The sequence below is a fragment of the Coenobita brevimanus genome, chromosome 89 (assembly GCF_032717465.1).
Source record: "Coenobita brevimanus isolate Jiangsu-jjx chromosome 89, ASM3271746v2, whole genome shotgun sequence".
Classification (NCBI taxonomy): Eukaryota; Metazoa; Arthropoda; class Malacostraca; order Decapoda; family Coenobitidae; genus Coenobita; species Coenobita brevimanus.
Window position 1 is genome coordinate 27,514,237 of NC_137042.1, and position 25,269 is coordinate 27,539,505.

At 40.9% G+C, this 25,269-nt stretch overlaps 2 protein-coding genes across 3 annotated transcripts in view; one reads left to right on the forward strand and one right to left on the reverse strand.

The window, feature by feature from the left end:
- Window positions 1-25,269, reverse strand: part of LOC145411424 (uncharacterized) — a 532,564-nt gene that overhangs the window by 10,338 nt on the left and 496,957 nt on the right. The gene's annotated exons all lie outside the window — the stretch shown is intronic.
- sinu (claudin family member sinuous) lies at window positions 1,100-15,644 on the forward strand. 2 transcript variants are annotated; one of them, XM_080281401.1, is made up of 5 exons: window positions 1,100-1,254; window positions 7,072-7,194; window positions 12,629-12,778; window positions 13,946-14,050; window positions 14,601-15,644. In XM_080281401.1, the coding sequence occupies exons 1-5, from the start codon at window positions 1,104-1,106 to the stop codon at window positions 14,726-14,728; spliced, it is 657 nt and encodes a 218-aa protein (XP_080137527.1). In that variant the 5' UTR covers window positions 1,100-1,103; the 3' UTR covers window positions 14,729-15,644. The 2 variants fall into 2 exon arrangements, with proteins under 2 accessions (XP_080137527.1, XP_080137526.1); XM_080281400.1 differs by lacking the exons at window positions 1,100-1,254; window positions 7,072-7,194 and adding an exon at window positions 9,914-10,341.

The following is a 25,269-nucleotide window of genomic DNA, read 5'->3' on the forward strand; positions in this document are numbered from 1 at the left end:
AACGTATAATACTTCTCACATCCTCAATAATGCCTAACATAGCTACATCACACAGTGTCTTCTTCACACACCATGGACACACTGCCACACCTCACATTCACCTAACACAGGCAATGTTCGCATATCTCACTTCACACACACACAACACTGCCACAAGTCGCACACTCAACCCCCTTCACACACACCACATTATCACATCTCGCAAACACCTGTCACACTTCTCGTCATACACACTTATCATACTTGCAACATCTCACGCACACCTGAAAACCAAACACTAACATGACCACCCCCCTTTTCTCTCATATATACAATGCCACACCTCTCTCTCGTGCCATCTACTGCACCTACACCTTTCCTAAAACACTATATAAATACTTCAAGGTGAAACAATCCTCACACCCTCACCACCTACGTCACTGTTTGAACATATTATCAGCACATGCTATTACTTCCCCCACATGGATTTTTAGGAATCGTGCACAGAATATTTTGTCTACTTCTCGTTTTGTAAAACTCTTGGAGGTTATTTCATACATAAAATCGAAACTGATGAATTTATCACACTGTAAAATGACAAATGAGTAGAAACACAACTAAATACCTCATTTAGCATAATACTCGGTGTAAATCTATGCACAAGTACTTCCTGACATCCGATACAAACTCTCCTATTTAAAACGCCTCCTGCTGCTTCCCGCGACTGGTTATCCTTAACCCATTCGGTGACGTTCTCAAGAAACTTTTCAAAGGTAGGCATGAATGGCGGTCGGGACAAGCAGGTATGGTGATAGGGTGAGAGAGCTGGCAGCGCTGGACTCAAGGAGCGGGTCCACAATCGTTACCTTTTCCATCAATTATATATCTAAAATTTGCTATTAGAGTGATTATCATTCCCCTCCGATGAATAATAATAAAGAATAATGTTTTTCATGCACCAAGAAAGAAAAGAAACGGATTACTTATGGCCGTGTGGGAAATACTGATGGATGTCGTTGTGGCGGTGCGTTGCAACTAATTCAGACGGGTGGGTAGAACGTCAACAACAAGAGGGCTGGGGGGCGCACGGTTGTTGTGTGTCGTCTCCTAAATTCTCCACAAAAATGAGCACCTACGAGGAGTACGAGCCCACAACCCGACCCTGGGGACCGTGTATATTCCTAGTGGCCTTTATATCAATCGTGATCTCGTTCTGCTCCCCGTACTGGCTGGCAAACGATGGGGAGTTGGAGGATGGTCACTTCTTAAACACAGGTGAGTGGTATCTACAGGTAAAAAATGCATAGATCTTGTCCTGCATATACCTTTTTTCAAAACCACGGGTGATAATCAATTTCCACGGCATTTTTAAACGTTGGAATTTCGCCAAATTTTCCAAAACGTCTTCAAACCCGTGGAAATTTCAATGAGCCATGCATTTGTCCTAAGTATCGAATGAAAACAGTGTAACTTCTTAAGTGTCCTTTCTTCTTGTAAGTTTATCAGCAAAAAATGGCCAAATACAGTGAAAAACATCATGGGAAATACTAACAGTGAAATCCACTAGTAAGCAGAAAAGGTGTACGCAAATTAGGTGTCGTGATGAGTTTGCCAATGTGTTGTTTCAATAATTTAATACCTATCACGAGACAAAAATCGTGGGGTAAACGATTAATAAAGCCAAAACTCTGAAAAATCATAGACAGCTGTTTTCGTTGACGTGAGAAAGCACAAAATCTATTAGTACATCTCTGGAGTTTCTACTTCACTAGCTGGCATAAACCTACATATTTAAAACTTAACTGAGACCTTTGTAGAATCTGTGATGAAAAGAAACAATCTTCATGGATACAGAAACTAACCATCCTGTTTTTGCTCTACCTTGGCCCAGAGTATCGTCCTTTTGCAGGGTATTTCACGTAGTTCTGTCACTGAAAAAGTCAATGCTACCGCTCTGTATACTTTCCACAGCACTTCTTTGTTACCAGCATCATAATCTGGTGTCAGTCTATTTTAACGACCCAACATTCAGGATGGAAAGACAGGAATTTTAGGCCATGCTAGAGTAAAAAAAGTAGAAACCTCGTTACTTACCTGCATCCACTTTTTCTGGGCCTGAAGACCTTCAAAAGCCTTGATATTTTCCTGTGTAACACCTGTCACTGAAGTCATTGCTTCTAAAATAGCAGGCAACTGTAAAAAATCTAAGAACATGCAAAATATCTACTTTTTTTTTCTTTCCCAACCTGTGACCTAAAACCCCCTCACAGTACCGTACTGTATAAAAATCTTTTATTCGAGAGAGAGAGAGAGAGAGAGAGAGAGAGAGAGAGAGAGAGAGAGAGAGAAATAGAGAGAGAGACCTTTAAGCCTCTTATAAAGCAACCATGTCATAACTTCAATTAACTACCTACTTTATATATATATATATATATATATATATATATATATATATATATATATATATATATATATATATATATATATATATATATATATATATATATATATATATATATATATATATATATATATATATATATATATATATATATATATATATATATATATATATATATATATATATATATATATATATATATATATATATATATATATATATATATATATATATATATATATATAAAAGATTTCGTTATGCCTTGGTAACATGATGGTTACACCCTTCAATCCACGCCATTCCTTAATAGCACTAGAAACAACTAATCGACTCATCTAAGAAAAAAAACATAACTCGATGAATATTTAGAACTAACGACCCCCCATAATTCGCTCAACATACTGCTTTCCAGAGACCTATAAAGCACCCCGTACGTATACCATCAAAACCAAAACCCTTAAGTAACAGCTGTATAAAATCGAATTCAATTCCTTGAATCTCGAGAAAAGCAAATGTGAGACTATCGAAAGTACCTCCCCCTAGGCCTTCTTAAGTCACTGGCAACCACTTTTTGTTTGTGGCAGACCTTCACACGTGCTGCTGGTCTTTCCCTCACCTCTTATACTGGCATTCACACGCGGAAAAGGCTATAGTCATCAGAAATACTGTTACCATTATCGTCATCACTATTATTACTTGTCCTCATTCCGATTACCATTACTATCATGATAATTGTGCTCACCAAATCATTACTACCATTACTACTGTCATCATCATCATCATCAGCATTATGATTACTGTAATCGTTGCCATTACTAATACCATTAACATCATCATTACTATAACCACTAGATCATCATCACTACTACTACTAATATCATCATCATCATCACCAGCTTCATCCTTTTCTCACTGCTGATACCCCTTGTGTGAAATAAGGTTTATACAGTCTATTCCTCGTATCCACAAACGTTTTTTTCTAAGTAGGATATATATTTTTCGAATTGGAATTGTAAGAATAGCCTTTGATGAGGTGCTTCCCAAACAACTGAAAAAAAAAATAAAAATAAAAGGTCGAGCTAGCACGAATAAACCATGTCATCGTACAAAGGGTTAAACTATGACGTAATCCTACAATAAGGATCTAAATGACGTCATCGTACAAAATGGATTTAAACTATTACGTCATACTAGCTGAGGGATAGGGTGGGCAGGATCCAGAAACAGGAAAAAAATAAAAGTTAAAAAAATACTTGAAGTGTCCAAGGGTTAATGGGTAAGTAGGACGAAGAAACAGGAAAAGAGACAGCTGAAAAGTAGGAAATGGGTCAACAGGAAAAAAGGGAAAGCTTGGGAGTCGGAAAATATTATGTGAAGATAAAATGACCCTATTTTGCATTCAGCCATCACTTATACCGTGGAGAAAGTAGATGGCATCCATCCTGACCGAAGGATATTCAGAACAATGCTGTAATAAACTAAGGTACGGAATGTCTTATGGAAAAAAAGAATACAGCCCTCTCTCTCTCTCTCTCTCTCTCTCACACACACACACACACACACACACACACACACACACACACACACGCGGCATTAAAAAAAAAAAAAAAAAAAAAACGTTCCGAAAGTGTACTGGTATAATATATAACGTATATATATATATATATATCCCATAACACCAGGGGCATTTACATCAGGCCACCAACCCTTAACTGATCTGGAATACGCCAGCCTAGCCTCGGGTTCCTACGCCTTTCAGGGGATTATATGGGACTGTCTGTTCCCGTCATCGTAACAAATAAAAAAATAATAAAAAAGGTGCCGTATACATCTTAACGAAACTAGGATGAAATATATTAGACCCAGAACAGCCGACTACAACTTTTTTAAATTTTCTCTTTTGCTGTTATATTCTACAACTAAAACAACTTTAACCCGAGGACGTATTTGTCTGCCATCTCCAGTCGATTTAACTTCCTGAGATCAGAGTAAGCTGTACCCTTTCATATCTCTTGACTTTCAGGGGGGTTTCCTAAGATGTATAAAACCGTCTGAATGCAGCAAAAAATAATAAAGACTCAAGAGTAATTCAAGTGCTTCAATAATAGCCATCTCAATCAAACAAAAAATTCAAAGGGGAAGTATAGATCATTAAATTCAGCTGACAATCGAAAGTACTTTATCTTAGCAATGGGGCTTACGTATTTTACTCTGGCTACCTCGAGGCGATTATACTATACTTCTTTTACCCTACACTGGCCTAGATTTTCGTCTTATTGGATCTTATTTCTCGTAGCTCAGAGGCAGAAAAGCACAGTACAGCGGTTCTTCATCTTTGTATTGGACCAATTCGTGATTAGCATACTGCAGTAGTAATTCATTGTCACATCTAAGTATTCAAGATGGAGAGATGACAATTTTAGGTCAAGTTAGTGTAAGAAGGGTATAATCACTGGATGACCTCCCGAGAACTGCGAGTCAAGTTACAGTAAATAATGCTTTCTTCTCTACCATAAACCTGAAACCTTAAAGAAAAGGACTCGTCGTTACTGGTACTGTAAAACTCTAGAAAGCTGCTCAATACCATTCCTTTTACAGCAGCCTCAGTGTTGTAAAAATCCACGAATACCTGATTTATTATGTCTCTCCGTTTAGGATACAAAATTCCAGAAATTATTCACTTCACACGTTTCTTGTTAAAATAAAATCACATATAAGTAGTCTCTGTTCTAAACTTTCATAAATGATTCCACATAAATTCATGATGTGCTGGAATATCAGTGTTAATTGTTGCTTTCGAGAACGTGCAAGAGAATACCTGTTGTGCTTGTAAACGCTGGTAAAAAAAAAAAAAAAAAAAAAAATAGAAAATGAAAGTCACTTCTAAGGGTCAGCAAGTACGAGGCTAATTTAGATGTCTGTGGAGATTGCTATGCGTACTGTAGTTTTATGCTAGGAAAAGGCAAGAATGACCGACCATGACTGACAGTATTAAAAGAAGTGACATGGCATACGCTATTAAAAAAAAGAGAAATGAAAAAAGTAAAATAAAAATTAAGAAAAAAGAAAAGAGAAATGAAAAGAAAAACATATCTTTACAATTTTCATTTTTACATTTTTAAAAAGTAGGCGAAACATGTGAAAATATTCTCCAACAAATACTCAGATTTGTGCATGGGTATTTTTATCATTACGGCATATAGAAGTAAATTTACATAACAGACGAGATTTAATAATCCACTAAAAAAAAAAAAAAAAATCAGCAGCAGCGCTCAATGTGAAACTATCAATCACTTCCTCCCCTCTCTCTATCTATTTATCTATCTCATCTACAGGCGTGTACATTACTATATGGGAGGACAAGACGCCCCAGAACAGGGATGAGACTGTACATGGTAATTTAACATTCAGGTTATATGCACTGAAACAAAATATGTAAGATAAAATAAAAGAAAATCAGAGGCGCAGCGAGAACATATGTCGAGAGGACATAAAAGGAACGGTAATAAAGCAAATTCTATATTCACGGAAGGAGAAAGATGGGGAAAGACTAAATATAAGATGGATTATATGCGTTGCGAGTAATACCGTATTTTTACATTCACTGGGAGAAGAGCAAGAGAGGGAGCAAGACCAATGGATAAGTGAGATGGTGGTGGGTGTATATGAAGGAGGCTTGTATGTCGTAAGGAGGAACAGAAAAACTAGCCAAGGCCACCCTTCATAGGATGGGGCGTCAGACAACAGGTAGATAGACAGACACAGACCAACGATCGATAAATAGATATATAGATATGCAGACAGACACACAGACAAATAGACAAACAGGTTGATAAATATAGACAGATAGACAGACAGCCAGACGATTACCTGTCGCAAATATTTCAGTCACAAAATTGAGAATAACGCCTTCAGTCTGACGTCATATTATCACATTCCTTTATCTCCAAACAATTATATTCAGCTCTGGAGAGACTTTAAACAGGAGTGATTAGATGTAGCCTACTCCCCCCCCCTTCTCTCTCTCTCTCTCTCTCTCTCTCTCTCTCAGACTAAGCAAAAACGAGTACTGTACTAGATTGTATTTAGACGCAATCAAATAATCGACGTTCGCATTATCTGCAGAAATAAAAGCTATACCAAATGTTCAGTAGATTCATTTATGCAAAGTGAGTCTATTTTGAAAGGATATAATTACCCAAAGAGGTCAAGGTGTAACAATGATTGAATCGCCGAAGAGGAAATGCTAAGAGAACCTTCTAACGCCTGTACTATTATTCTACTACCATTTTCCTCTCCTGTACTGTTATTCTACTACCATTTTCCTCTCCTGTACTATCCTTCTCCTCTCCTGTACTATCGCTGTACTTACATTTTCCTCCCCAGTACTTCCATTCCCCTGTCCTCTCCTACCATTCTCTATAGTGTACTAACATGTGCCCCCTGTACCACCGGCCCCCATATGTGCAATGTGCTCACATGAACTATAGTCTGCGTAATGTCATCCAATAAAGATCCCTAACCTCTTCCAGCTCCGTTAAATGGCCAAATGTAGTCAGATTGGAGGTTAAATCTGACTAGCAACCAAGGAGACGCATTCCTAAACGAACTATAGCATCCCCAGTGTGCCAAAAAGTGCCCCATGAACTACCACAATCACATGTACTAATCTGTGCTCCCTTTGTACACAGGTCTATGGGAGGTATGCTTCTCCAACTACCAAGACTACACCTACCGTTACGACCGCATCTACGACGGCTGCTACTGGACGCTGGATGAGGAGATGCATGTCATTGCGGACCAAATCAAGAGACGTGAGTTAATGTTTACACTACTACTACTACTACTACTGCTATTTCTTCTCCTCCTCGCTACTACTACTGCTACTACTACTACTACTACTTAAACCACCACCGCCACCACCAATATTTGTCGCAGTAAGTCAGTGTCATTTCAGTACGTGCATTTCTAAAGGCTTACGACGAACATTTTCACATAAAAAAGAAAAGAAAAAAAGCAACGGCTGGGAAAAAGAAAAAGCAAACGAATTTCACGTGTTCCACAAAGGAGTGTCGCTGGCTGGACAAGATTCTTTGTCCTCACCACACGATTCTATACAGGAAGTGAATCACCACACTCGTGACCAAGGGAAGCCATGCACCCCTTCACTACGATGCATTTATTCATCATATTCTTGCTACCACCAGATGATTCTACGTTTTAATTTAGGGGGTTGACATTTGGGGGGGTTCACATTTTTGGGGGATTGACATTTTTTGGGATACACATTTTTTGGGGGGGTTGAAATTTTCTGGGGGTTCACATTTTTTGGGGGAGTTGAAATTTTCTGGGGTTCACATTTGGGGAGGGGGTCATTTGCTAACGATGGGGGGTCAGTAATGAATATAGCCAACCCGTGCCCCCCCCCCCAGTTCGAAAGTCGTCAGCTTATCGAAGGGGTGAATAATGGAAGACGGTTACATACATACCTAACCTCCCTGACCAAACAATATCACCTAACATGTGCTAATGCGAGACCCGTGACTAGAATTAATGAGCTACCCCGAGATCAGTCACCATTTTCTACCCTAAACCCCTTCAATACTGTGTCGTCATTTTTATTTTTGCTATCTCCAGACGGTTTTATTCAGCTCTGGAGAGGCATTTCAAACTAGACGGGTTAGATGCAGCCTTAGTTAACTCCTTGAAAATCGTCCTGGTGATGATTGTGTACTTTTAGGGTTTACCTGTTTCTTGATCTTTTCTCTCCTAGTGGGCAACAACGATGATGATGATGATGATGATGATGATTGTGTGTGTGTGTGTGTGTGTGTGTGTGTGTGTGTGTGTGTGTGTGTGTGTGTGTGAAAATATTAATGTGTATGGATTATTATGAGGGTCTGCTTTCAGTCCTCCCCCACCTCTCTCTCTCTCTCACTCTCTCACCTGCTGACGCGTTCAAATCCTCGCGCTCGCCCCACCCAGTTCAGATCTCCGCCATGCTGCCAAACCTCCCTACACACGTGAGCATATTGATTCACCATTATAACACTCATTTATAACCCGCACAGTGTTGCCCAGTGGCTGCTATGCTGCAGAAATAATTTGCAATATTTAGCAGAGTATTTGTCACCTTCCAGACACAGGAGATAGGAAATTATATGCTAAATAGGAAAAAAACTTGCTTCTACTACACAGTCGCTTGAAAAGAGGGTGATATTTTGTCATTTTCAGAGTTTTGTCAAGGGGAAAATGTATTTAATTATCGGTATGAATAAAAATAGTAATTAAATACATGTATAAGATGCCACAAGTAAGTACTACCGAAAAAATACAAAGGTGACTATCGCTTTCATGTGACGGGTGGCGGGCGGCTGAGCGAGGCTAGGCGGGCAGGGGGACATCACCACCAAACAAAACATCACTGAGAGTCTTGATGGAGCGCTAGTGTTTCTCCTCGCTAGTATTTGGCTCTATTAATTGATACACAGGCGCCATAATACACGTAGAAGGATACCAGGACCTGTGAACTCGTGGTGATCAGTATTTTGCGGTGATGTGAATGCCGGAAGAAGCAGGAGAGTGTACTGAATAGGGTGTGGTGAAGTGGTGTTGATTGTAGAGGTATAGAAGTGACTCGGATGAGGTGGAAAACAATCAGGAACCAGGTATCTCAACGAACGGAACAATTCTTCAAGTAACAAAATGTAATCTTTACCATATCTCCAAAAAACAAACTGGAAAAGTTAAAAGTTCTTTTGTCCGAATTTGGAAGTCGAGAAAAACTACAAATCGGAAGCGGGGTAATTTCCGTGCCCCAGCATCACAAGGAATGGATTATTTATTGGTTTGTTAGAAAAAAAAAATAAAGTGCTACAGAGAACACACAAAACGTAAAACCCAGAATTCCCATCCTACTTCCGAAAAACAGGAAAGTAACTGTGTACACCGGAAACCAGGTGTAACGTACAGTATGTATTCCTTAACCTACATCAGTGTGCGTTTTGAGGCTGTGTAAATATTTTGTGCTGGGGAGTGGTGGTGTGTGCGCTCATCCATTCAAGCAAAGAAAAAAAAACACACCTAAAGGACGGGTTGTGAATATTGCGGTCTTTTAGAGAGGGCCACATTAGTCGAAGAGAGGCTGTTGTTATTTACGCTGTTTTCGTGTAGATCTGCATTCTGGGGATATAAAAAAAAAATCGACAGAAATAGTAGGGTATCCTTATAAAATCAATGTGGAATGAATGAGGCCAAACAACATATGCAGTCAGTGTAAAAAGTGTGCAAAAAATATAAACCACGCTCGGGAGCCGAATCGATGGGATTCCAAAAAGAACAGTGAAGTAAACGAAGGCTGAACTAAAAAAAAAAAAAAAATAAAATCACTGGCTATGGAAGTGCTGTGAGATTTAGAAGGGAAAAAAATAAGAAAGTTTTTAAGAGGGAAAAGCATGTAACACAGTAATGTAAGTGGTAGCCTCGAAAACGCCTGAAGTCAAGAAAAAAACAAACCCAACTAAACAGAAGGCGACAGCAATCAAGAACGCAGCGTCAGCATCACCAGGAAAGCAAGCCACGCAAGCCAGAAACAGCATCACGCCTAAACAGAGAACAGGGAAAGTCATCCAATTAATCCAAGAACGGCACCACCCAACCACCACCAAACAACATGGCCATGACACCAAGAGAACGTCGCACCACTTCGGGCTGGGCGGCTATCGGCTTCCACGTTTTGGCCTTCCTGTTCATCACCATTGCCATGTTCACCACGTACTGGCTGCAGGCGGAGAACAAGGCGTACGGCACCGAGATGGACAGGATCGGATTGTGGACGCAGTGTTTCCGGAGCCTGACGGTGCCTAAGGATATTTACAGGGAGAGGTTCTTCGTCGGGTGTCGCTGGATGTATGATCCCTTCACCACAGGATACGAGGACGTCAGAGAGATGATGCAGACCCGTGAGTTTACTGATGGGTAGGACAGGACAGGTAGGGGTGGGCAGGGCAAGGCAGGAAAGGGTGAAGTAGGACAGGACACAGCAGGGCAGGGTAAGCGGGAAAGGTTAAGAGAGACAGGGTATGGCAGAGTGGGGTAAGGTAGGGTAGGAAAGGGTATTGCGGGGTGGAGTAGGGGGTGGGGCAAAGGTACGGCGAAGTTGGTCAGTAGGGTGTGAAGGCGCGGGGCAAAGATGGTTGGGGCAGAAATGTCACGCGTAGGCCTAGGGTCGCAGCAGGTTGGGTGGATTTAGGCAAGGCTGGGCAGGATGGTACAGGACAATGTAAAGTGCGGTATGGCAGGGAAGGACAGGCGAGGGCAAGGTGAGGTGGGGACTCGAAGCACTGGGTGAAGTTGGGGTTCGGCAGGAAAAGGGTCATTACTGGGAAAGATGTGGCAGGGCAGGAGAGGGCAGGGAAAGATTAGCGTTAAGGTACCGTATGGGAGGGCAGGGCACGGCAGGGTAGGGACTAGGGTTAGGATAGGGTAGGGCAGGATAGGCCAGACCATAGAGGTAGGAATAGACAGACACGGTGGACGCAGAGTGCATGGAGGAAATTCTACATGTATACACAGGGCGGGACAGAACGGGATACCACTTTCTTTTACAAAACACCGCAAATGTCACGGGTTGCCAAAGACTAAATGTCATTACTGTAAATATATACCAGACTCAACATTACCAGGCTCCAGTGTCTCACCCTCAGATGAATGAAACTGTATGTAGTAAAAAAAAAAATGGCACGACCATGAAATGATTTATCGCTCCCGATCACCTATAGGAAATGACAAGGAAGAACTATATATACAAACATATACGAGTACAGTATACAGTATATATATATCTTAATCATCCTCATCCTAGCCCTGTTTCAAGTTCACAGTATTTCGTAATTTATAAAACAGTCACTAGGCAGAACTAATTATCATCGTACTATTTCTATCTATTATGAATGGGATGGGTAAGATCGTTAAAAAAGAAAAGAGAGCATGCATCGTTCCCTCGTCCCTCAAGCCTTTGCAATACATAGTTCCTTCGAGAGGAAAAAAATCGAAACATTAATCAACAAATGCACGTCGTAAAATTATCAACATATAGCCCCCCACAAAATAAATAAAATGAAAATAAAAAATACAATTAAAAACGTTATTTATCGAGGTTTCACCCTTAGTTTGGCCCCTTCAGTTCGATGACGTCCTATTTTATTCAGCCAAATTCCCGGACGTTTCACTCAGCTAAGGGAAAACTCAATTACGGCATTTACTACGTGATGTTCCCAGCTTGCCAAGTAAAATCGCACGACCGTAACGAGAACAAACAACAGAGTGAATCATGACATTCAGGGTTTAAGGTGCATTCATGATTGCTTTGATTTTTCATTTCGCTAAGTAAAACGAAATTCAGAGGAGCTCAACGCATTCAGAGTTTAAGTTACACCTGTTGACTGCTTTTTTTTTTTTCCCCCTCTCCGTTAAGTAAAATCGTGTGGTATTAACCTGAAAAACAAAAATGCTTCCCATACCAACGGAAGTAAAAAACGGGATGCCTTTTAGGACTTTCTCAGCGGCAGAAGACCACACACACAACACACACACACACACACACAACGAAATAACAAACCAAGACTCAGTTACCACAACTAACTTTCAGTGCCTTATTATTATTATTATTTTTTTTTTTATGTGTCCGACTTCTGGGCATAGGCTTCACAGCCTGCTCTCAAGGCCCAGTAGTTGCCTAACGCTGCATCCTGTGAGGGGTGGCTTCAATTATATTTAAAAAAAAAAAAAAAAAAAAAAAAAAAAAAAAATCAGCAAGTATTTGTCCCTAATGAAGCAAGACCCCCTCCCCCGCCACACAGCCTTCCCCCTTGAGCTCTACCGAGACCACCGGCTCTACTACACCCCCCCCCTCTCTCTCTCTCAAAACCTTCACGTAACAACGCCAATTTTCTTTTGTGTGTACTTCGTGAATCATTCCTATTCTCAATTAACTCTCCAATATATAAGTCATTCTCATCGCAATATATACAAAGAAATCAGTCCTAGGTATATTTTTTCCAGTTAATATAAACGGGATCTATAAAAAAAAATACAGACAGACCATTCTTCCTGGCTTCTTACCATAATTCACAATACCACATATTAGCACTTCTGTTTTTCCATCCACTGCGTTCTTCGTGACTGTCCCTAATTCACCTATTTTAATTCTGGATATTAACTTATTCATTTTTTTTTTCTTTTCCACAGCGTTCTTCGTGACGGTACAGGTTTTCTACACGTTCTGCTTCACCCTCTCGCTTATCGGCACGGCCCTGACTGGCATCCTTGTTCTCTGCCCCGGCGAGGACTTCGAGAAAGCCGTCCTTAAGATTGCATACATCGACTTGCTCATTTCTTGTGAGTTATTTATTACTACTACTACCACCACTACTACTACTACATCTGCTACTACAACTACTACTACTACTACAGTACTACTTTGAGACTCTTTCTTATGACTGCTTGTCTCGAACTCCTCACTATTTCGTATCATCAATATTTGTCTGTCTGTCTGTTCCCAAGCCTTTATACTTGCTCCTTCCTTGTTTCTCAGCCCTACGTCACCCAGTCTTTACTTACGAAAAAACTGATGATGATGATGATGATGATGATGATGATGATGATTCTATTTTTACTACACTCTTAACATCACCATGATAACTGCTTATTAAATTTCGTATTTCTGATCACGAAATAATTCTTTGCTTTTGCCTTGTTAACTTGCACACACAAACTTTTCCCGCACTCCCGCGAAATATATCACTTCACCATTTTTTTTTTATTTTAATATCTTCGCTCATGAACTCCCAAATTCAACATCTTTAATTGTCTTTGTCTTTCCTTGCATTAACAAAACAGAAACATTCGTCACCTGAGAATTTTCCTTTTATTCACGATACCTGGATCATCATTGCCTGTGTGTGTGTGTGTGTGTGTGTGTGTGTGTGTGTGTGTGTGTGTGTGTGTGTGTGTGTGTGTGTGTGTGTGTGTTTTACCAAGCCCTTTCAAAATTAGCCTCATTGTCTTTTATTACAAACTAGCACCCTGTTGTCGCTTGCATTATTTTTTTTTTATATAAAGAAATTGTCTTTTCATGACCTACATCTTTCAAGCATTCAGAAAATAAAAGAATTATTTTGCGTATGTTTCTCCTCTCCTATCTCACACACGTTCTCTCTCTCTCTCTCTCTCTAACAAAATGCATCTCGTCATTTTTCTACGCAGTTCTCAAGATGATGTTACTTCTTATTTCTTTCCCTCTTAAAAAAATGATGGCATTGTTGACAGTGGCGTTCGGGTTCTTCAGGTATATATTTTCGTTTTTCTTTTTTCAACCTGTGTGTTAGTCGCATGTAGGACAGTGATGATGATGATGATGATTACAAGTACCTAGGGCTACGACGACAACGACGATGATGATGATGTATATGTAGGATGTGAGACGATGATGATGGTAATGATGATTTACTAGTGGTATACAGAGTTACGCTGATCGTCAACTAACACTATTGGTGGTGTTGGCAGGGGGGTTCGGGTTCATCGCAGTGATCGTGTTCGGTGCCATGGGTGACAACAGAGACTGGATGCCACACTGGGACCACAACCACCTCTCATGGTCGTTCGGACTCGGTAAGACAATTTCTATCATTATTTATTTATTTTATGGCATTACTTTTGTTTATCACAGATCCTCTGACTGCAAGACTTGTCATGGGTAAAACCACCTTAAATGTACAGTATGTTAATTCCCCACCCTAAAAAAAAGGGAGGGGGTGAGGGGGCTTGCACAAGATAATGTTTATAATGTTTTCCAAGTTTAAGCAAAGACTTTATTGCTAGCACTGTGTATGATCATTCTTGTTTCAGTCCCGCACAAGGTAAGGCCACTCTGGTATTTTATTCCGGGCGCTGTCAGACGGTTTTTATTCACGTTAAGGAAACTCCGGCCCACTATAGGGTTAAGCAAAGGGTTAAAGTTAGAATTAGGCACAAGCAGTATTCAATTCCAAATGACGTATCAAAATTATATTGGTTAACTTTGTGTTAGCTCTGAAGATGGTATGACTTACTAAACACAAAATTATAAAATTGCAACTGCCTGCTTTGTACCAGCTACCAGTTCATTATTACGACTCTCCCATCCACTACCCCTAACCACCACTCACTGCTCCCTCAACAGCGGTGGTTGGTGTGGTGGCGGAGTTTGTGGCGGCGGTGCTCTTCTGGGTGGAGTACCGCATCCAGAAGCGCAAGGAGTCTTACCGCCAGAGCCACGGAGTGTTCACCCTCGAGGGCACCAAGGCGTAAGGACCACTTGTAAACGGAAAAGACCTTAGCAGCTTCTGTATACTCGCAAGTTGGAAATGAGGTCTTTAACATCTATTTGCAAGATGGACAGGATCTACTCACAAAATGGAAATGAACTTTAACTTCTACCTGTAAGATGGATATGACCTTTAACCTCTAAACGCAAGGTGAAAATGACCTCTTACCCCTTCAGTCTGACGATGTCTTTTCAATCCGATCAAACTAACACCAAAAGATTTCGTTGTGCTTTAGGAGGAACCCGTTAGTGAGGCGTTTAATGACGGCTATATCTAACCCATCCATTTCAAAACTGTCCTGTAAGGTGATTTTTTTTTTTTTTTTTTTTTTTTAAGATGTCAAGAATTTTAAGTACATCACTAAAGTCACGGGATTAACCAGGTCACTACAATGATGTCTTCCTTATTTTATAATGTTACTTATGAACGTTTTTATTCAGCTTCGGAGAGAGATTTCAAACTGAAGGAGGTATACACAGCCTACATTAAATCTTTCACTCTGAGAGGTCTTTCTTACACTGAATAAAACTGCCTGGAACTAGCAAGAACAAAGTAAGGAAGATGACCCAGTATCCAAGGGGTAAATGTTTGTCTACTTGCAAGATGAGGAGAACCTTTGCAAATCTGTGTTTATCTGCTAGGTGTGCTTGTGAGACGTCTTTTCTTTGTCATGTGGAGGTTTTGTTCGTATGTGTGCGGCGGAGATGTGCGTGTTTTGTGTGTGTGCATGCTATGATCTGTTAGACTTAAGTAATGAGGAGATCTACGGTGTTTCCAAGAACTCCGTTTGTTAAGTGTGTCTGAAAGGTATCTTTATCTGTCAAACTGAAGCTACTATGGAGAATCAGTATCCTCCTACGTTTTTCAGGGATCTGATCTTATTGTATTTGTGCTGGTGAGATGTTTTAACTCTCATGTATGGCAGAAAATCAAATGATCCTGTTTTTTTTTATATCTGACATGCCTCATGTCATAATAGCAAGGCAGAGATATCGAAGCTGCAACAATGTTCTCAGCACTGAAATGGCTTTTTCCCAAAAAAGCATATTATGCTTCAGTTTTGGCCATACTGACTGTCTTTACAGTCAAAAGATAAATGGAAGTGAGTGCATAATGAAGGAAAATGTAGAATGAACCACGATAAAGTAACAATATTAAACTGAAGCTTAAAAGGCCACCAGACCTTACACGTTGTAAATGTCAAACCTCAAACCAAGTGTCGTCTTACTCGTGACCTACAACACATCAACAATTATTTATTTATACATCAATAGACTACATGATTCTAGAAATTGAATAGAACAATAAACACTCCAAATGCTTCTTAAAACTTATAACACCCATGATCCTTTCAAATACAAACACGTTTTGTGTGAATGCTGCCCTTTTTATAGGGATATGTTTTTATGGGGCCATGTTCTGGTGAGCTTAGAAAAACTCTTAGCTTCTCCTCCTCACCATTTTATTGTTACAAATGGCACAATATACCGGCATTCCACTGTATTCGTGTTCCCTTTCATTATGACTCAAGTAACTAGGAAGTCTGTTCCCTGAGGCCCAGCACGCCTCCAAACCAAAAGATGACACCATATTCCCTCACGTCACCAACATATGCAGAATATACGTGAAAATATGCCAGAAGGGAGAAAGCAAAGGAAAAAGCATTAGGGAGGAATGGATGAAGGGAGAGATTTTATACCACAGGGAACGGAGATACTGTAGGCATATAAATAATAAATATATATAAATAAGTAATAAAACTGCTGAAGAAGGGATGCCATGGATTTTTTCTTTTCACAAGAAGATGGCCCCATGTGACTCGGGGGTCAAGTGGTACAAGATGAACCCAAAACCTAAGTGTCTGGATACCAAAGCAACTCGGGTTGCCTCTTTACCTAAGTTCAGCCAGTTTGTAACCTTCAGTGCAGTCCGTCGAAAGGGTACTTGTTTTGTACTTGTTCTATGGGTTCTCCCTCCCGTATTTTAAGTGAAACTGTTGTGTACTTTCTATGAGTGTGATTTATTCTGAAAGAAATGCACTAGTTGTTGCTCTAATAATTACTATAGCCTACTGAAAAATCCATGGCTGACATAACAGGGCATATGTCTGTAATGCTTGGAATACGAAATCACTATCTTTATACATTAACACACCCACTCTAACCGAATATAAATATTAGTATGGCATGCAAAAATTCCTAGACTTCGTAGTATAGAACATTACCAGTGCCTTAATTTTAAGTTTGTTTAGTCATGGATATTTTTACGAAGTTCTTGTTTGAGATAGGCTGCAGTGTTTATCAATCTCGGATCGTTCTTTCAAGCATCACGCCTTTTTTGTTCCTTAAAGTCAGTTTTAATACTACCTATCTTGCTCTTTAAGTAACTTGTGTACATATTTAAGACCCTGATGTAGTTACTAAGGCATTTTTTGTACTATAACTTGTAGTTTGAGGTGTTGTGAAGTACCTCGAGAGCTCCGTCCCTCAGTATTTAAACTCATCCGTCCAAGGTGTGATCAGACTGAATCTTCAACATTATTTTTATAGTTTTTTGTAACAGCGCTAAGCATGAAAGTTTTCTAGTATCAATATTCAAGTAAATCCAGTCCCATGTTACCCCTTAAGAAGTTATGTAACGAGTTCAAAATATATTATGATAGTATTACCTAATCAAAAATCTCCAGACAACTTTTAGGGAATTGGGGCGAACATTAGTATATGAAATTAATGACTTCTAGAAAACCCTTTACTCTCGGCTGATCACTAAAGCTTTTGTTCTACTTCTACTTAACTACCATGGACCTTCAGTGATTACCTAGAGCTGTGGGATCAATTAAGGTATTTTATGATGTCTTAGAAACTGAAACTATACCCCATTTACTCTGACCTGGCCTAAAATTACCATCTCTCCCTTTTGAATGTTGAGATGAATTAACGCTAGATTATGATGCTGGTAATGAAGAAGTGCTATGGAAAGGATGAAGAGCCGTGGTACTGTCTTATTCTGCCACTGAGCTACGTGAAATAAGTTGCAAAAGGATGAAAATTTGGGCCAGGTTAAGGTGAAAGAACTACTGAATTAGCAACCCTAGATCTGTGTGAATATCAAGGTTCAACGATGCTGCTCAGCTCAAATATTTCCCGAGGTTCTGCAGAAAACTTTCGCTATCACAATATATGACCGTTTGTTTTCTCGACATGTCTCAGGACCTTATTATCACTGGTTTGGGGTTTAGACTTCTTAACAACTCTTCCTCAGCGATTTATTCTGCAACACCCTCAAGCCAGCAGGCAAAATAAATCGCAGAGAAACAGGAGTCACGAAATCTAAGCTAGCGAATATAGGGTCCTCATTTCTCTGACGTTACTACTCCCTACGTGCCAATCTGAGCCTCGGACTCTGTACAAGCTGGCCTGAGAATTGTCCCCCCATCCCTTCCAGGCCTCAAGGTGATGTCTATTTTTCTTAGGTGTAAAATGGAGGGATCGCAACAATAAACGTTTTCTTTAAGATGTTATGTTTTTGTCGCCTATATGTTTTTTTTTTCTTGTGTGTGTGTGTGTGTGTGTGTGTGTGTGTGTGTGTGTGTGTGTGTGTGTGTGTGTGTGTGTGTGTGTGTGTGTGTGTGTGTGTGTGTGTGTGTGTGTGTGTGTGTGTGTGTGTGCTCTCTTGCTTTTTTGTGCCAGTGTAATACTTGCTGATAAACGGTAAGACCACTGTGATAGTTGACTCTCTCTCTTTCTCTAATGAAGGAGACTTTAACGAGCTAAAAGTAATGACACCATCCACACAGCCTACCAATACTTAAAATTTTTGAACAACACTGTAAGTACTAAACACGCGTCATCTTCACAGCTCTTTAAAAGTACGGTGGCAGTCAGTAATCCATTTCTTGAGAGAGAGAGAGAGAGAGAGAGAGAGAGAGAGAGAGAGAGAGAGTGTGTGTGTGTGTGTGTGTGTGTGTGTGTGTGTGTGTGTGTGTGTGTGTGTGTGTGTGTGTGTGTGTGTGTGTGTGTGCGCGCCTGAGACTGGATTTCAGAATTAATGAACTGAATTTCCGTCTGTTTGACTCACTAATTAATTTACCTAGATCTTTTCAAGTTTCGATAGTGAATTAAAAGACGTGATCCCGAATGTACAGAAGCCAACAGATGTCGGGTATCTTACGTGTTGTATGGACCACTCAGTCTGCTGGTGTGGGCATCAGTGTGGCAGTGGGGGGTAGGAAATGATTTAATGATGCAAGGGAGACACTGCTAACGCCGCAATACACGAGAAGCCGCCCGTCAGTGTAAGAGGTGCGTTATATATGTACCACCCTGTACTAAGTGTCCTTTTACGAAACAAACAAGTATATGTGTATGTGTGTGTATATATATATATATATATATATATATATATATATATATATATATATATACACACACACACACACACACAAACCGTAAGCTTCCTTAAATTTAAACTTCTGACTTTTCTTTCCCACGGCATTTACACACACACACACACACACACACACACACACACACACACACTCTCTCTCTCTCTCTCTCTCTGACACTTCCTGGCACCACTTCCGCCACATCCGCCTCACATAACAGTCAACGACCCTCCTTCCCACAGCTGCTTCCCACATCATAAAACACACACACACACACACACACACACACACACACACACACACACACACACACACACACTAGGATAACTGCACAATGCAACAGATCTTAAAAATGAGGCAAAAACATTAACATCAATAACTGAACAAAACTATAAACAAAGAACGAAATATCACGAGGACTGTGCGGAGAAAAAAAAAATATCATAACCAGGGACGCTATGATGACTGTAAAAAAAGAGAGAGAGAGAGAGAGAGAGAGAGAGAGAGAGAGAGAGAGAAAGGGGGAGAGAAAACTATAGGCAGATTATTTCGCAAAAATTATGAGACAAAAATGTGGTACCTAATAATACAAATCTCGTAACAGCAAATAATAATACCAGCAGGGGGAATAATTACTTTAAACTCTAAGAATTGTATCGCATCCCAACTCTCAAAATTATGCATGTTCAAATATACGTTAAAAGTGAGTGTGCTGGATTTAGGAGCAGGAAATGACAACAGCCCCAGAACTTAGTGAAATGGGCCATACATCCGCTCACTCACTATTATATAAGGCTCTGAAATTCTTGGAAAACCACTATAAACAAGAACATCAACTGGGCCAATTTATGAGAGGACGTAACAACAATTATCCATGATGATGACAATGAAATAATAATAATAATAATAATAATAATAAAAAATAAATAATAATAATAATAATACGATTCAGCTACATCAGGCTCTATATCGTAATTAGTATTTTCATCATCATTTCTAGCGATACTTTCCGCTGATATAAACGAGGTGCAGAGAGTATTCAGGAACAAGAAAACAAAAGAGGAGTAAAAACAAGTAAAATGAGCCCTACATCCATGCATTCATCATTCACGCTGACGATATTACATTCACAGTAAACATAACAGTCTCTATTCCCTGCATGACTTGATCTTCTCTACGGAGGGAGAGTCTGAATGAAGAAGGGGTGTTTGTTGTGATTGGGACTAATGGGAAAGTGTGGAGGTGCTGTAATGGCTGTGTGTGTGTGTGTGTGTGTGTGTGTGTGTGTGTGTGTGTGTGTGTGTGTGTGTGTGAACAAACTGAGTGCGAACAAAAGCAAACATATGAAAGGTCACCCTTAATGTCCGCCATGGCCTGGGTATCGACGCCTAAACTCGGTGCACATGCGGTTCAGGAGACAAACACGATACCACCAAGCCACCAAGGATCCTCTAACAATACAATGCCTCCATTTGAGATATCCAGTATATAATGATAAGTGTGATACGAGAAACACGCAGCCAAGACTGAAACAACGCATGCACCTCGAAGATATCTAATCTTGCAAACGGTCAGACAAATTCACTCAACTATGGACAAAACCCCTCTCATATGAAGCTGTTAATGCAGGCCTGTTCCGTTACCAAAAAAGACAAAACATACAAAAACAAACAGTTATACACTGACAGGAAATACATACCGCACATATAATTATACAACCCCCCTCTCAACAACAAAAAAAAAAAAAACGCACATATAATTATACAACCCCTCAAAAAAAAAAAAAAAAAAAAAAAAAAAAAAAAAAAAAAAGGAGGCGTCTCCGAGATGGGGAAAAACCGTTTGTCTGTGGAGTATTTTTCCGTCCAATGTCCTTGATCTATAGATATTCGAACCTGGCCTAGATACAGTATGGTCAAGAGTGTCAAGACCTTCAAAAGTCAAGAGCCCGCACACAGACGAACATTATACAGTCCGTATAATTCATATTATACACCGTACGTATATGAATATATGCAGCACAAAGGTGTGAAAACACCAGTAAACAAAGTCAAATCGTACTGATGACAATACTCTTCCCCCTTCAGAATCTCTGGTAAAATGTGTTGACAATCCTGAAATAAAAACTCACTAATTACATGAAAACCACATAACTTTTTTTTCTGTCCACAATACCGCCCCAAATATTAAAATGGAGGGGCGGGACTTGCACACATCATGTCTGACATTTTTAGTCGGTTGAAGGGTGGCGTTCTGCTTCTTTTACTCATTTCCTGTCAATCCCTTCTGTACAATGGTTTTCATTAATTTCCATACCATCCCACGATTTATTCCAGCACAAGAATAATTACTAGTAGTGAGAGGCGTTAGAAACAATATCCACACACGCCTTTGCCACCAAGATGTCTCCCCTAGGCGAATAAAATCGACTGCAAAAGTACTTCAGGTGGGAGACTCTGTTCCCCTCGGTTATTGCGTATCATGTGGTGTGGGAGGGTGATTCTTTGTGATGCAGTGTGGGAGGGTGTGGTGTGATATGGTATGGTGCTTTGTGTTGTGTGGTATGATGTGGTGCTTTGTGTTGAGTTGTGTGATGTGGTGTGAGAGGATAGTATGTGATTTGTTTTCTTATGTCTTGTGTTGTGCTGTTGTGTGATGCGGTGTGGTGTGATTTGATGAGGTCTAAGGGAACGAAGCACTTCAAGTCCGAAAATGGTTAGGGAAAGGCAGACGGACACAGCCGCTCCTAGAGGAGGAGGAGAAGGAGGAGGAGTGATGCTTTGTGGTTTACCTGTGTGCTTTGCCGGAAGTCTCTTAATTCAGGCAGGTGAGGGAAACCAGGAAGGATGTGAGGGGGAAGCGGGGAGGGGATGTGTGAGAGGAAAGGGGGATGTGTGAATGTGTGAGGCAGTTTTATGTATGAACGTGTGTGTGTGTGTGTGTGTGTGTGTGTGTGTGTGTGTGTGTGTGTGTGTGTGTGAGAGAGAGAGAGAGAGAGAGAGAGAGAGAGAGAGAGAGAGAGAGAGAGAGAGAGAGAGAGAGAGAGAGTGAGTGTGTCATGCAGGCAAGGAACGAAATGTAATAAGCGAGTGTGAGTGAGAAGGGAGGTAGCAAGTGTGTGTGAGTGTGCATGTGTTGACGGGGAGGGGGAGGCGTGTGTAGCAGGAGTGGGGTAAGAGGTAACTGAGGGAAGGGTGGGGGTGAGGGTGGGGGAAGAATGAGCGGCTACCAAGAGTGAAAGGGGGAATATGATGAGGACAATGAAGGTGAGGGAGCCACGGGGGATTAGGGGTGAGGGAGATGAGGGTGTGAATGAAAGTGGTGAGGCAGGGGAAAGGAAGTGATAAAGTGGTGAGGCAGGGGAAAGGAAGTGATAAAGTGGTGAGGCAGGGGAAAGGAAGTGATAAAGTGGTGAGGCAAGGGAAAGGAAGTGAGAAAGTGGTGAGGCAAGGGAAAGGAAGTGAGAAAGTGGTGAGGCAGGGGAAAGGACGTGAGAAAGTGGTGAGACGGCGTGGTACTGGTAAGGGGGTGAAGGAAGTGTGGGGGTGAGGCAGCGTCAGCATAGAGAGGACTACAAAGGAGACCAAGCAGCAAAAAATGTAGTGGTCCTTTAGAGACAATATGTAACATGGTAGGCTAGGACAAGGTAATTACTGTGTGAATCTACGGCAGGATAGCATGGTAGGAAGGAATGAGTGTCCAAAACGACGTAGGTGAGAGAAATGGGGTAAGGCAAGAGGGGTAGACTGTATGTGGGGGTGAGGGAGGTGGAGATGTGATGAAAAATAGAGGGAAATAGGTATGTATGAGGCAGGAGTTTGAGCGAGACGAGTACATGCAGGTGAGGGAGATGGAGGGAGACATAATGGAGAGGCGGCATGTGGGGGATGAAGGGGGGAAATGGCTGCTGTGTGGAGCTTGGGAGAGACGGCATGTGGCAATGAAGAAAGGAAATGACTGCTGTGTAAAGGCTGGGAGAGACGGCATGTGGGAATGAAGAAAGAAGATGCAGAGGCAGTGAGTATATGGGTATGGGGAGGGGGGTAAAAAAGTGATGTGAGATTAAGGAAGAGGTATGCATGACACAGAGAGGGTGAAACAGTTGGATGTAAAATGAAATGGATGAAGGAAGAGTGACACAGGTGGATAAAGGTGAGGTGAGAGTAAGGCCGAGGAACGCAACTGAATGTGTGTAAGGAAAGGGGAGGGGGGAGTGAGACATGATGGGATGAGGCAAGTATGAGGCAAGTACGTGCGTGAGTAGCAGCGATGAGTCAGCGATGTGGGTGTGAGGCACAAGAGGGAAGAGGCAGGGGTGTGTGAGTGTGTGTGTGGGACTGTGGGCGAGGCAAAGGGGTGCGTGAGGTAGGAGAAGGAGTAGGAGGAGGGGGGGAGCAACTGACAGGTGTAAGGCAGGTGGCAGTGGTGAAGGGAGGATGGGCGGAAAAGTACAGATGACACAAGCAGGAAGTTCCACGCGGTTTGGTCTAATCTCATGCTTCTTTTCACACCAGCTACCATCTTCATCATCAGCATCATCATAGTCCTATATCATTTTCCTTTCCCCACCTTACTCACAACTATAATTCGCCTCTTCATCCAATCACAATCATGATCATCCTAACCACATCATCATCATTCCATCATTATCAACCTAATACCACCACCACCACCACCATAATCATCATTCATCATCACTATCATCGTCTTCAACCTCTCATTTCCTACTGGTGATGATGGTTATGACGATATACATACATACACACACACACACACACACACACACACACACACACACACATATATATGTCATTACCATCATCACCACCAGCATATCTACAGCTAATAAATGGAATGTGTAAAATCCAGGAACAGGAAAAACGAAAAGCCTATACCACACTAAAGGTCAACTAGAACAAGTAATTAAGTAGCCTACATGGCGTTCTCAAATACCCTGATTACTTTTAAATGTAAATGATTTTTCAGTTATCTATAGCTAACTATGTATTTATTTAATTATCCATTCAATCACTTTCTTGCTACGGTTTCATGCTTTCTTTCCTCCTAACGGCAGACGATTTCACTCAGTTAAGGGAAATTCTAGAAATCGGTATGTTAACTACCAAAACACAGGGTTTCTCTCAAGCTGAATAAAATCACCTGAAAGCAGAACGAATAAAATTGAATAAGTGAAAAACGTGCCATCGTCCTCGGTCTGAACATAAGAATAGAGGATAAAAGAAGTAGGCCGGTTGGACCGTGGTAGCCAGCTCCTAAAAGAGTAACTGAACTACTAGAATGAGGTGAGGAGTTAGCTAAGGGACATTGTATCTAGTCTCTTCTAAATAGGCTCTTTATAATCTGACGAAATCGCCTACAGTTAGCTATAATGAAAATGAATTAAGTCCACGGTGTGAAAGGATTAAAGGAGACTAATCTCTTATACAAGGTGCTCCTTATCCCATTCAGTCCTATGACTTACACTGTAATTTATTCATGGTGTCTCCGCACGATTTTATTCAGCTTGAGAGAGAGAGAGAGAGAGAGAGAGAGAGAGAGAGAGAGAGCTTTCATCATCCCTTCATGACTACGTGTGCCTGAATATAAATGGGGTCTCTCTCTCTCTCTCTCACACACACACACACACACACACACACACACACACACACACACACACACACACAGACAAACAGACAGACAGACACACACACACACACATGGACACCACCAAGACCCACTCCAGGCCACGGCATTTATTCTACATAAGCATAAAAACTGCCAGGACAAACAACACACACTACGTCACATGCTTGCTTGCCTGCTCGCCTTCTGCTGTCCACGGTTACGATCACCAACAGAAATTAAGCAGTACTTTTGTGAACTAGTCCGTACCGCAATGAAAATGGTTTGTAATAAGCATTCATCTTCAAAACTAATCCCATGAACCCGGTGATATTCCCCGCCCTCCATCTGTCTGTCTGTCTCTGTTTGTGTCTGTCTGTCTGTCTGTCTGTCTCTCTCTCTCTCTCTCTCTCTCTCTCTCGTTTCTGCTAGGATCCTACCAAACTTCACGATATCATGGGAAATAAGAAGTGGGTTAAACTGATGATTTAGGAGCACTCAAGGGATGTTATTTTCAT

What these genes read in the sequence shown, in the direction of transcription:
- sinu (XM_080281400.1), top strand. Translation starts at nt 10,053, where the DNA reads ATGGCCATGACACCAAGAGAACGTCGCACCACTTCGGGCTGGGCGGCT. An exon ending in CAGAGAGATGATGCAGACCC is followed by an intron (nt 10,342 to 12,628) that starts GTGAGTTTACTG and finishes TCTTTTCCACAG; the next exon opens with CGTTCTTCGTGACGGTACAG. An exon ending in CATCGACTTGCTCATTTCTT is followed by an intron (nt 12,779 to 13,945) that starts GTGAGTTATTTA and finishes TGGTGTTGGCAG; the next exon opens with GGGGGTTCGGGTTCATCGCA.